This window comes from Podarcis liolepis, assembly GCF_965112155.1.
Source record: "Podarcis liolepis genome assembly, chromosome: 6".
In the NCBI taxonomy this organism is placed as follows: Eukaryota; Metazoa; Chordata; class Lepidosauria; order Squamata; family Lacertidae; genus Podarcis; species Podarcis liolepis.
Window position 1 is genome coordinate 803,893 of NC_139559.1, and position 11,576 is coordinate 815,468.

At 55.3% G+C, this 11,576-nt stretch overlaps 1 protein-coding gene across 2 annotated transcripts; it reads right to left on the bottom strand.

Moving 5' to 3' along the window:
* Positions 1–2,787: 2,787 nt before the first annotated feature.
* Positions 2,788–7,902, bottom strand: LOC310709895 (E3 ubiquitin-protein ligase RNF182-like). 2 transcript variants are annotated; one of them, XM_083509987.1, is made up of 2 exons: positions 7,783–7,902; positions 2,788–5,303 (listed from the first exon to the last, which is right to left on the bottom strand). In XM_083509987.1, exon 2 carries the CDS (start codon positions 5,275–5,277, stop codon positions 4,510–4,512), a length of 768 nt encoding a protein of 255 aa, XP_083366113.1. In that variant the 5' UTR covers positions 5,278–5,303; positions 7,783–7,902; the 3' UTR covers positions 2,788–4,509. The 2 variants fall into 2 exon arrangements, with proteins under 2 accessions (XP_083366113.1, XP_083366112.1); XM_083509986.1 differs by lacking the exon at positions 7,783–7,902 and adding an exon at positions 6,984–7,722.
* Positions 7,903–11,576: the final 3,674 nt, after the last annotated feature.

Below are 11,576 nucleotides of genomic sequence, written 5' to 3' on the forward strand. Positions count from 1 at the left end.
TCTCAATATTCTCTGCTTGGCCTCTGTTATTTTCTCCTACCAATAGGGAACCCACGCAAGGACTCTATAAGGGCTCTTGTGTCCCCCATAAGGGAGTAAGGGCAGATTTAGTTTACAATGAAATCTACAATCCTAGAATTATAGAAATAGAGGGGATCCCAAAGGTCAACTAGTCCAACCCCTGCAATGCAGGAATGAAACCTTGAGAGATGACTGGCCAAACTCTACTTACAAAGCTGCAACGAAGGAGAACCCACCACCTTCGAAGAGAGTCCATTCCACTGCTGAACAACTTGTACCATCAGAAAGTTATTCCTCATGTTCAGTTGCAATCTCTTTTGTTGCAATTTGGATTCTATTAGTTTGGGACCAAGCCTGCTCCATCTTCCATGGGACAGACCTTGAGATATTTGAAGGTGCCTCTCAGATCTCCTCTCAGTCTCCTCTTCTCCAGGCTAAACACTCCTTCAACTGTTCTTCATCAGGCTCGGTTTCCGGCAAAGGGGGGGGTGTTAGATTCTGGAAGGGGTGCAGATTTAGAGGAACGAGTTGCACACTTTTTCGTCCTGAGGTGTGACGATGGAGGGGATCTGTTTTGACAGTTTGTGTCAGTGCTAAAAAGTGCCCTACACCAGTGTTTCCCAACCTTTTTTGGGCAAAGGCACACTTGTTTCATGAAAAAAATCTCGAGGCACACCACCATTACAGCCCCGTGACATCAGCGCGCAGCGTCACGCCGGAAGGGACATGAATTGCTAGCAAATTACATAATCACCTCCTTGAGGGCTGGCTCATCTTCTCCGAAGGCAGAACCCCATTAATTAACAGCACAGACTCACACCATAGCCAAGACGAGGGGGGAAAACCTCAGTCATGCACAGTCATGCACATGTGGGGGCTAAATGAGGACGAAGACCGGGCAGAGAGCAGGGTTCAAATCACCCCACCTGGCCAGGGCAATCCCTGGGTGCTCCCTTGGGCCACTCGCCTGACCCACCTCGCAGGGCTGTTGTTGCGAGGATAACACGGGGAGAACCACGCGCGCCCCCGGGAGCTCCTTGGAGGAGAAAGCGGGCGATGAATGCAATGCACGAAATATATGAGAGGCGACCAGGTTTTGCAGGTGAGGGGCCCCCGCCAGCCTCCGCTTCCAACACCCGGCGCAATGACACCGAAGTTTCCCCCCCGGGCTCGGCTCGGGGAGCAGCGCTGCTCCCCCCCGGCTCCCCTTCGCCCTCCCGGCTCTCTCTGCCACCCACTGGGGACCCCCCTCACCTGCCAAGTCCGGAGCGCCGGTGGAAGTTGCATGCATGCATGCAGGGCGCTGCATTGCCATTGCATTGCACTGCACTCCATGCAACGCCTGCACGCATGCATTGCCTTGCACGCCCGCCAAGGGGTCTCCCCGCGGTCCGATGCGTCCCCTCCGGCACGGATGCAGCATTGCAAAAATAAACACACACACCCCGACGCAGCCCTACCTGGGGGGCAGCCTCCGCCGCTCCGCCTCCGCGGGGATCCCCGGGCTCCATCCTGCCACCTGATCTCCGCAGGGGCGCAGGCAGGCTGTGCGGGGTCTGCGCGGAAGAGCCCCTGCCCGCCCGGCCGCCGCAGCTGCGCTCATTCCATGGCCGGGAGAAGAGCGCTTCAAACAAAACGCCCGGCCCGCCAGGCCACGCTGGGAAACGTAGTTTGCGCACCCCGCGCGGGCGCAGAGCCCAAGGGCGAGGGGACTACGGATCCCGGCAGCCCCCGCGCCGGGGACGGAGGGGGAGAGGCCGGGTGCAGGGATGGAGGGACGGGTGGGCGAGCGAGTGAGCGAGTGGCAGCCGCCAAGCCTTGGCCGAGAGCCAGGAAGGGCCTCCCCGGAGGAGGAGGAGGAGGGAGGCGCAGAGCGGGAGGGAGGGAGGGAACCCCAGGGGTCATCTAGTGACGGCGCCCCAATCGAAAATTTGACTTTTTTAAAAAAAAAATCTTTCGAATTTTTTAATTTTCCCCGCGGCACACCAGGCAACATCTCGCGGCACACTAGTGTGCCGCGGAACAGTGGTTGGGAAACACTGCCCTACACAGAGCAGCTTGTGGGGATAAACCAAGAGGGACAAGTGGAAATTTGCAAACATCCGTGGGGGAAAAGAAAACTAGCTCTGCATGACCTCTGCTGGATGAAAAGGTCGTGGCAGCTCCAGGTTCCTCTAAGCCACGGGTAGACAAACTAAGGCCCGGGGGCTGGATCCGGCCCAATCGTCTTCTAAATCCAGCCCACGGACAGTCCAGGAATCAGCGTGTTTTTACATGAGTAGAATGTGCCCTTTTATTTAAAATGCATCTCTGGGTTATTTGTGGGGCATAGGAATTCGTTCATTTTTTTCTTCTCCAAAATATAGTCTGGCCCCCCATATGGTCTGAGGGACAGTGGACCAGCCCCCTGCTGAAAAAGTTTGCTGTCCCCTGAAAGCCTATTCTCCAACAGGATATCAGCTCCCTAAATCACCCTCCATTGTCCTGGCAATCCCCATTTAACTCTGGGAAGAAGCCCTTCCTTTTTTATGTCCCAAAACTTTTCTCCATGCAAGGCATCACTGTAGAAACGTGCATCTCTCACTTGCCTTTTAAAGCCCCAAACACCGTCCCTCATAGGAGAGTCTCTCCACCCCCTTGATAATTTTGGCAGACTTTTCCCAAACCTTTCCCAGCCCTTTTGAGGTGAGCAAACGGAACTGCACACTTTTATTCCCCATGCGGTTGCGCCATAGATTTGCAGAATGGCATTACAATACTGGCAGGTTTCGTTTTATTTCGTTTATTTCTGAACCAATGGAGGACACAGACAACAGGAGGTGCTGTTCTGCCAGTTTTCACCAGGCACCGGGACTTGCAAACCAAAACAAGCAGCTTTTCCTTTAACCCTTTGGTGAGTGTAACGAAAGGAGCAGACCAGGACTTGGCACTGAGCACTCAGGGGGAGGAGGATGTGATGAAGGCCAGGGGTCTGACTCCCCTGGGTGGGACACCCTTTCCCCTTTTGCCCCTTCAGGCTTGCCCCTTGAGCCCGCAGGCTGCTAAACATGCTCTGCAGAACTTGCAGGGAAATTCTCTGGCTTTTGAAATGACCTCCTGCCCTGTTTGTAAGAGGTCACCAGTCTCCCTGGACCCACTGGGTGCGGGATGCTCTCCCCCCGGGAAAATTGCCCGTGTGCAAGGGGGTGGACTAGTGGACCTTTTAGGTGCCTTCCAACAACACAAGTCTAGGATTCTATGTCAAGGGGCTGGCAGGCTGCCGCAGTAGGACATGCGATGAGCCAACGTGGTGCAGTGGTTCGAGTGCCGGACGAGAATCCGGTAGAGACCAGAGTTCAAATCCCCCCTCCAGCCCTGAAGCCCACAGGGGGACCTTGGGGGCCAGTCGCACTTCCTCTCAGCTTGGCCTGCCTCGCAGGGTGGTTGTGGGGATTATGTGACAATGGGGGGGGACCATGTATGCCCCCTTGACCCCCTTGGAGGAAAAATGTGGCCCCTAAAGGCAAGAAATAAAATAAAAGAAATATATAAGATTCAGGGTCCAGCAGTAGACGGTTGGCTCAGTGGGGTGGGGGCCGCATCCTGTCCCCCTGCCATTCCCAGTTCCACCAGAGACACGTGGCAAAGGGGGTCCCCCCCCCCACGGTCCCCACCAATGAGGCAGCCTCTAAACAGGGCAGAATCTGTTTTCCCAAAGAGCAGCAGAGACAAAGGCACCCCCCCCCAGCTCAGCATCCTTGAAGCGTGCTCAGGAAGCTGAAAGGGGGAGGCAGGGAGGCAATGGGCTTCTTGCGCCTGCTGTTGACAGGAACGCTGCCCTGGCACATGGAGGTTCTGCTTAGCCGTGTGGCCAACAGCGCCTGAAAGGCCCCTCCCTCCTCTTCCTCCTCCACAGAACTGCCTGCTCCTTCCTGAAGGGCGCCCGGCAATAAATTTGAACAACCTGCCAGCTATAAATCATCGGGCTGCCTCAATGTGGTTGTACTTGAGAACTCCTAATTTTGTCAGAATGAATCGGATTTGAAGATCTTATGATTTGTGGACCGAGATCTCTGACAAACAAACATCTATGTGTGAAATTACGGCATTCTTGCCTTTGCAAATATCTTTGGAGACAAATAAATTTCTCGGACAGCCAGGTTGCTACATAGTTCTCATGAACGCTTGGCCAATCCTTCGCCATCCTAAGAGTCCATCGTCCATGTCTGAAGAAGCACATCATTGCCTTTCCAGCTCTGAAACACGGGAGGGCTCTCTTCCGAGGCTGGCACTGCCCTTGGTTGGTTGGCGACCGGACCGCAACCAGGCCGTTGCAGGGAGAGGAGGGCAATGCTGCTGAAATCTGCTTCCAGGAAGGGCGGTTGGAATGGCACGTGATTTGGGGAGGGCAAGGAGGACGAATTGTCTCTTGGGTGCTGGCGGGAGGCTCCGGGAGGCCTGGCGTTTGCCCCTGCCCTCCGGATCTCCCCCTCTCCCCCACTGCCCGACTCAAGAAGGCAAGTCGAAGATCTCGTGGCAGAAGCACTGGCAGAGGCTGTAGAAGACGCAGAGGATGAGGGTGGAGGGCACAAGGCTCACCAGGACGATGCCCAGGTTGAGACGCTCCACCAGCAGGAGGTAGATGCCAAAGGGCAGAGAGCTGAAGTAGACCAGGCAGAGGACGCCCACCAGGAAGCGCGGGAAGGCGCGCCACGTGGCGCAGGGCTGGCACTTGCCCAGGGGGCCGTAGCAGGGCAGCGAGGCCAGGCTGGGCGGGCGGTAGAGCCGCATGACGTCCAGGACCCCCACCCCCTCGGGGGCCGCCATGTCCTCGGGCACCTCCAGGAGGGTGATGACCAGGCAGTCCGAGGAGGAGCTGTGCCCGCCCTCTGCAAACGGCTCCAGGACGCTGGGGCACAGCAGCACCTCCGGGGAGGGGGCCGCCCCCCCGGCCCTGGCGCCCCCTCCTTGCTTCCGGGCCCTCTCGCGGCAGCTGAGCAAAGCCAGGACCTGCCCGTCGTCCTGCAGGCGTCCCACGTCCCTGTCCGGTGGCAGGGGCATCTCCTGGCGGCAGAAGGGGCAGCTGAGGGTCCCGGGCGGCTCGCCCACCTCCACCATCTTGCGCAGGCAGCGGGCGCAGACGCGGTGGCGGCAGCTCAGCAGTTTGGGGCGGCGGCTGCGGCCGTCAAATCGCTCATAGCAGATCTTGCACTCCATCTCGTGGGCTGCGAAGACCAGTGGCTGGGGGGCCCCCGCTTTGGCCTTGCCAGGGGACATGGCGGCCTTGGAGGAGGGGAGTCTGGCTGCGTGGGGGGCAGAGAGAGCACAACACAAGAAGGTTAGCAGAACCCCGATGGGCCGGGCCAGTGCCCTGCCTCGTCCAGCAACCTGCTCTCACCCCAAGAATCCGGATGAGATTCCCTGCCTTTTCCCCTGGTGAGACGCAGGTAGACTGTCTCTGGGCTTGGAGGTTCTATAAAAGCGTAAGACGAGCTTGCTGTTTGCTGTGCATGCAGAAGGGCACCGGCTCAGCCCCTGGCGGTCCTGGCATCCCCAGGCAGGCATGGGGGTGCCCTCTGCCTGGAAGGCTGCTGCCAGCCTGTGTCTACAATACTACACTAGACTGCACAGTATAAAGCAGCTGCTGCCTGCATCCCTGTAAGACTTGGCAGGTCCCAGATGGTCACCATTAACCCTTAGGTCTAGGAATTTTGCAGCATTATTATATCAAAACATTGCTTTTTTAAAAAATGGAGGGAATGGCAGCATAAGATATTCTTTAAAAAAACAAAAATAATAGTTACAGTGTCAGACTAAGATCAGGGTTCAAATCTCCCATTCGGAAATGAAGCCGACTGGGTGACCTTGGGGGGGGCCAGTCGCTGCCTCAGCCTAACCGACCCCAGAGGGTTGTTGGGGGGATTAGACGGAGGCCGGGGGGGGGGGAGCTGTACGTCACCTTGACCTCCTTGGAGTAAAATGTGGGGTGTCAATACACTACAATAAATAAATAAGAAGGAAAATGTCCCTTTTCTCCCCTTGAAGAAACTCTGGGAAGGTATGCATATTCTGAAGTTGAAATATATTATTCGTTTCCCTGGTTTGTCTCTACTGCTGGGCCTTCCCATCGCTAGTTTGGCTGGGTCACATCCTGGCTCCTGCCTGGGCACCAGGGCGCTGTCTCAGGAGGCCATAAGAAGAGCCTGCAGGATCAGGCCAAAGCGGGGCCCATCTAGTCCCCAACCCTCTTCTCATTGGGGCCAACTAGATGGATTCCAATGCAAGAGCCACATTCTCCCCTCCTGTGGCTTCCAGCAACTGGTATTCTGGCCTCCACTGGGGAGACAAGGCAGAGCCATCCTGACGAGGCGCCATCGAGAGCCCTCTCGTCTTCCTCCTCCTCCTCCTTCTCCCTGAATCCGCCTAACCCCCTTGGAAAGGTTGCTGAGCCCCACGGCCTCCTCCGGCTGGGCGTCCAGCAATGGCCTGAGCCCCCCCCCCGTCCCCCCGTCTTGGCTGGGCTGCTGAGCGGGACGCATCTGGCCTCTGGGCACACGCGCGCAATTGCGCGCAGGCTGGCTGAGAAGCAGAGCGCCTCACCTGCTGCCAAGAACGGGGGCGGGGGGGGCACCTGTGGCCCTCCAGACGTGCCTGGGCTCCAGCTCCCATCCTCAGCCCCAGCCAGCGCGCTCAGGGAGGGCCGAGCGCTGTTCAGAACAGAGGACCCCCCCGCAAAAAAACCCACCATCCATGCAACCTTGTGAGAAGCTTGCTGCCCTTGCTCCCGGGGTTGAGGAGGGGGGATTTTCTCCTGCCTTGCCCAGCTGTTGGCTTCGGGGACCCCCCTCGCCCAGATCGCGCCCCCCCCGCACCGTCGGTACCGCTGCTGGGAGAGGCGGGCCGGGCCCCAGGCAGCCCCGGGTGGAGTCCTTCCTCGCCCCCCTCCTCCGCCGGAGCTCAAGGGAACCCATCCCTCTCCCTACCTGGTGCGCGGAGGGGCGGGCGGGGGTGTCCCGCCGGCCTCCCAGAGAGGCGCTGCCCGCTCCGGCTCCGGCTCCTGCTGCAGCCCCGGGCAGACGCTCGCGCGGGCCGCCGGCAGCCACCGCCTGGCCGTTGCCATGGCAACAGAGCCGGGATGCAGGAGGAGGAGGAGGAGGAGATGGAGAGGATGTTGATGGCTGGGCAGGCTCAGGCGCCCTCCCCGCTTCCCCCACCCCGGATGTACGGCCTGATTCCACCCCCAGCTCCGCGGATATGCGGGGATCAAGGCGCCCCCCACTCAGCAGCACAGCTGGGGGTCCCGCCGACCCAGCGCACCCCATCCTTTCCCCCAGAGGCCCCCAAGTTGCTTGGGGAGGGTAGAGGCGACGCAGAAGATGCGGCCGCGGCCTTGCGCATCCTTCGCAGGGCGCTGCCCCGCTTCGCCGTGGTGACAATGGTGCCATGGTGGCGCTGCCCGCCGTTGTGCTCCTGGGGGGCCTTGGGCCACTCACTGCCTGCCTGCCCTACCTGGTTGGCTGGTGCAGAAAATATTGCAGGTCGGGGGGAGCGAGCCACGGGCGCCCTCCTGTGCGCCTCGGAGGAAAGGTGGGAGACCCACTGAAAGGGGTTGGTTGGTGGAAGAGGACGCCTGAAGACGCCAGAGAAAATACCCCCCCCCCAAAAAAAACCCCAGCACCTTCTCTCATTATTATTCAAGATTGCACCCCCCCCCCCCCAATCTCAGTCTTGGCCTTGCCAATTAAAGGGAGCGTCTAAGGTTGCAAGCCACATGCTACGTACCTGGGATTAGGCCCCATTGAATTCAACAGGACTTGCTTCCTATCAGACCTCTTTCGGATTGCTCCGTCAATCTATTGAAGCCAATAGTCATGGCAACTTACATCCATTGGTTTCGAGGTACAGCGGTACCTCTGGTTACATACTTAATTCGTTCCAGAGGTCCGTTCTTAACCTTAAACTGTTCTTAACCTGAAGCACCGCTTTAGCTAATGAGGTCTCCTGCTGCCGCTGTGCGATTTCTGTTCTCATCCTGAAGCAAAGTTCTTAACCGGAGGTACTATTTCTGGGTTAGCGGAGTCTGTATCCTGAAGCATATGTAACCCGAGGTACCACTGTACAATAGGTGCCACAATCCATTTGTCTGTACCTACAAGCACACACAGAGTAAATCAAAATAGAGATATGTGGGCAATTTGGTCTTGAGAGTTAGTGGGAAGTAGCAGTCAGGATGTGTTGGGTCAGGAAGCCCAGAGTTAAAGTCCTCACTTGGGTGACCTTGGCCCTGTCCCCACCAGTCTCACAGCAGAGCTGGCCCACTGATTAGGCAGGGTGAAGCACCGGTCTCATGCGGCAGGAGTGAAAGAGGCGGCACCCCAGCTCTTGCCGAATGCAAGGGGGCATTCCACCAGTGGCGGAAGGGGGGGGCAAGGGGCAGCACATTTGTTTCACCTCCAGTAGCCAACAGGACAGGCCACCCCTCCTCGCAGGGTTGTCGTGAGGAAAGGAAACAAGGAAGCATGCAAGGAACCTTGGAAGGGAAGCAGAAAATACCGTATTTTTCGCTCCATAAGAAGAACCTGACCATAAGACGCACCTAGTTTTTAGAAGAGGAAAACAAGAAAAAAAATATTCTGAACGAAACAGCAGTGGATGTATGATTTTTGTGGTTCAAGCTGTGGCCACTGACATGTGATTTGACTGTGGGTTTGGGGTAACCCAGTGCAAAAATCCTGAGGATCCATGTGGATCCGTGCTTTGTAACCACATTTTTGCGCCATTGGGGCCCACGAAACAGTGGATGTGTGATTTTTGTGGTGTAGGCTGTAGCCATGGACATGATATGTGATCTGATGGTGAATTTGGGGTGACTCAATGCTGAAATCCTGATCCATGGGCATTTACCTCCTCCCTCTCAGGCAGCCTCCTTTATCACTAGTGTCCCTTATCTCCCTCCTGATCACTTGCCGATCAGCTGCTTCCTTTCAACACCCCCTTCCCGCTTTCTAAAAAAAAAAAGAAAGAGCACGATCTGCTTTTCGCCCCTGGGCAATTCGGCACCAGGGACCACACATTTGCTCCATAAGATGCACAGACATTTCCCCTTACTTTTTAGGGTGGGGTATGCGTCTTATGGAGCGAAAAATACGGTAAATGGAGAATAAAATAACCAAACCAACAAGCCAGGAACTTCTCCACTACAGACTTGTGGGAGTAAATCTGTCCAGAAGTGCCCGAGAGATATAAAATTAAGGAAGGGTGGGTTCAGGGAGTTTTGCTCAAATGAAATTGGGAAGATGGCAACTCAGGCTAGACAAGAGGGAGTCCTTCACATACCCAAGGAATTCGCCAGAGAGACGTAGCAAAGATGACGAGGTGCTTCTGGGCCTCCAGAGAAGGATGGCACAACTGTCAGCCAACCACCATTAGCTTTCTCAGGGAAAATGGGCCAGAGGCAGGTCTTAAGGACCAGGGAGCAAGGGAGCAACCCTATGAAGGCAAACACTGGCTACTTCTCCATCCTCCATGTGCAGCAGCAAACCCATTGATGTTTCATGGAGGGATGCGAGGACCCTTCGCAAAACAAAATAATTCTGCACTTGCGTCATTTCCCGCTTGCGTCATTTCTTATTTTCCATAATTTATTCCAGTTTCTGGCATTTGGTATACTTTGGTTAGTCATAGAGGAAGGATGCTGCACTGCTCACTCCACCACCCCCAGTATTTATTATTCAGGCACGTCTCTGGCTTCTGAAGCTCCCGCAGGTTTCACCACCCAGCTGACATGTTTCTGCAGGCATACTAAGGACTAGTAACCTGCTTTAAAAATAAAATGGAAGCAGAGATGCACATGAACTTACATTTCTGCAGCCTGTGGAATTAGGCCACACATATGCACAATCATGGTTGCATTCTGTTTACACCCTAGAATTCTTAAATATAGGTGATATAAGAAAACAAAATTATTTTTTCCTATGTGGCCTGCAACCTCCACACCAAACAAAACTGGATGGCAGCCCTTGCTTTTTATTTACTTGATTTATACCGAATTACACTTCAGGCACACTCCGTGCTCCTCCCCATACTGAAACCGACTCCCTCAGAAGCCGGTAGATTCCCCATTTCTTGGAGGTTTCTCAGCAGAGGTTGGGGGGCCACTTGATGGCAATTCTTCAGCTGTGACGCCTGCATTGCAAGGGGTTGGGCTAGATGACCCTTGGGTGGCCTCAATCAATCCTAGGGGAAGGGGCAAGGGAGGCACAGGGGATGCGGAAGCTGGGCTCAGGCCCATCAGACACGGCCTTTGGCCAGTCTCTCCCCCTCTACGTTTTCATGAAGTCAGAATAAGCTCAGACTGTTGTGATGTCTCTGGAGAAAGGATGCGATAAGCAATTCAGCGAGACTCCACACGAAGGCACAGCTGGGCAGACCAAGGTTGCGCTAGAACTGCAGCAATCGTGGTCCTTAGCTGTCAACTTTTCCCTTTTCTTGCGAGGAATCTTATTCGGAATAAGGGAATTTCCCTTTAAAAAATGGAAACGTTGACAGCTATGCTGTGGTCTGGACTGCTCTGTTTGAAATTATACCAGCACAAATAGATAAATAGGTACTGCTGCAGCGGGAAGCTAAACGGCATTTCTGTGCGCTCTGGTTTCCGTCACGGTGTCCTGTTGCGCCAGAAGCAGTATAGTCCTGCTGGCCACATGACCCGGAAAGCTGTCTGTGGACAAACGCCGGCTCCCTCGGCCTGAAAGTGAGATGAGCGCCGCAACCCCGTAGTTGCCTTGGACTGGACTTAACCATTTTGCCTTGGTCAGGCCCCCGTCCTCAGAGTTTTGTGCCCACTTAGGATCATAGAATGGTTAAGAGCTGGAAGGGACCCACTTCAGGGCATCACAATCTAACAAGGATATTGACAAGCTGGAATGTGTGAAGAGGAGGGCAAGCAAGATGGTAAAGGGGTCTGGAAAGTATGCTTGATAAGGAGAAGTTGAGGGAGGTGGGCATGTTTAGCCTGGAAGACACTGAGAGGCATGAGGGTCACCTTCAAGTATCTTAAGGGCTGCCACACAGAGGAAGCACCACTGCCATAAACTCAACAGGAAATGACTTCCCGCATCTTCAGAAGACCTCATGGCTCCTTTTCACAACCTCCCCACCATCCCACATGCGGAGCAAGCTTCTTCTCTTCTGCTCCGGAGGGGAGGACATGACCCCGTGGCTTCAACTTACAAGAAAGGAGATGCCGACTCAACTTCAGGAAGAACTTTCCGACAGCAAGAGCTGCTGGACAGTGGAACGGACTCCCTCAGAAGGTGGACTCTCCTTCCTTGGAGGTTTCAAAGCTGAAGTTGGATGGCATGCGTATTTGTGGTATGACAAAGGGGAAGTGCATAAAGGATTTTATAACCATATAGTTAGGAGATCACTTTTAAAGGTTTGGGAAAGATGTAAAGATCTATCGGAACAGAAGACCCCGTGGTGGCGGTGACCAATGGAAGCAACATCAATAAGGAAAGTAAACAGGAAAGAAAAATGGCCTACATATAGAGATATTTTAATAGAAACAGAAGGGA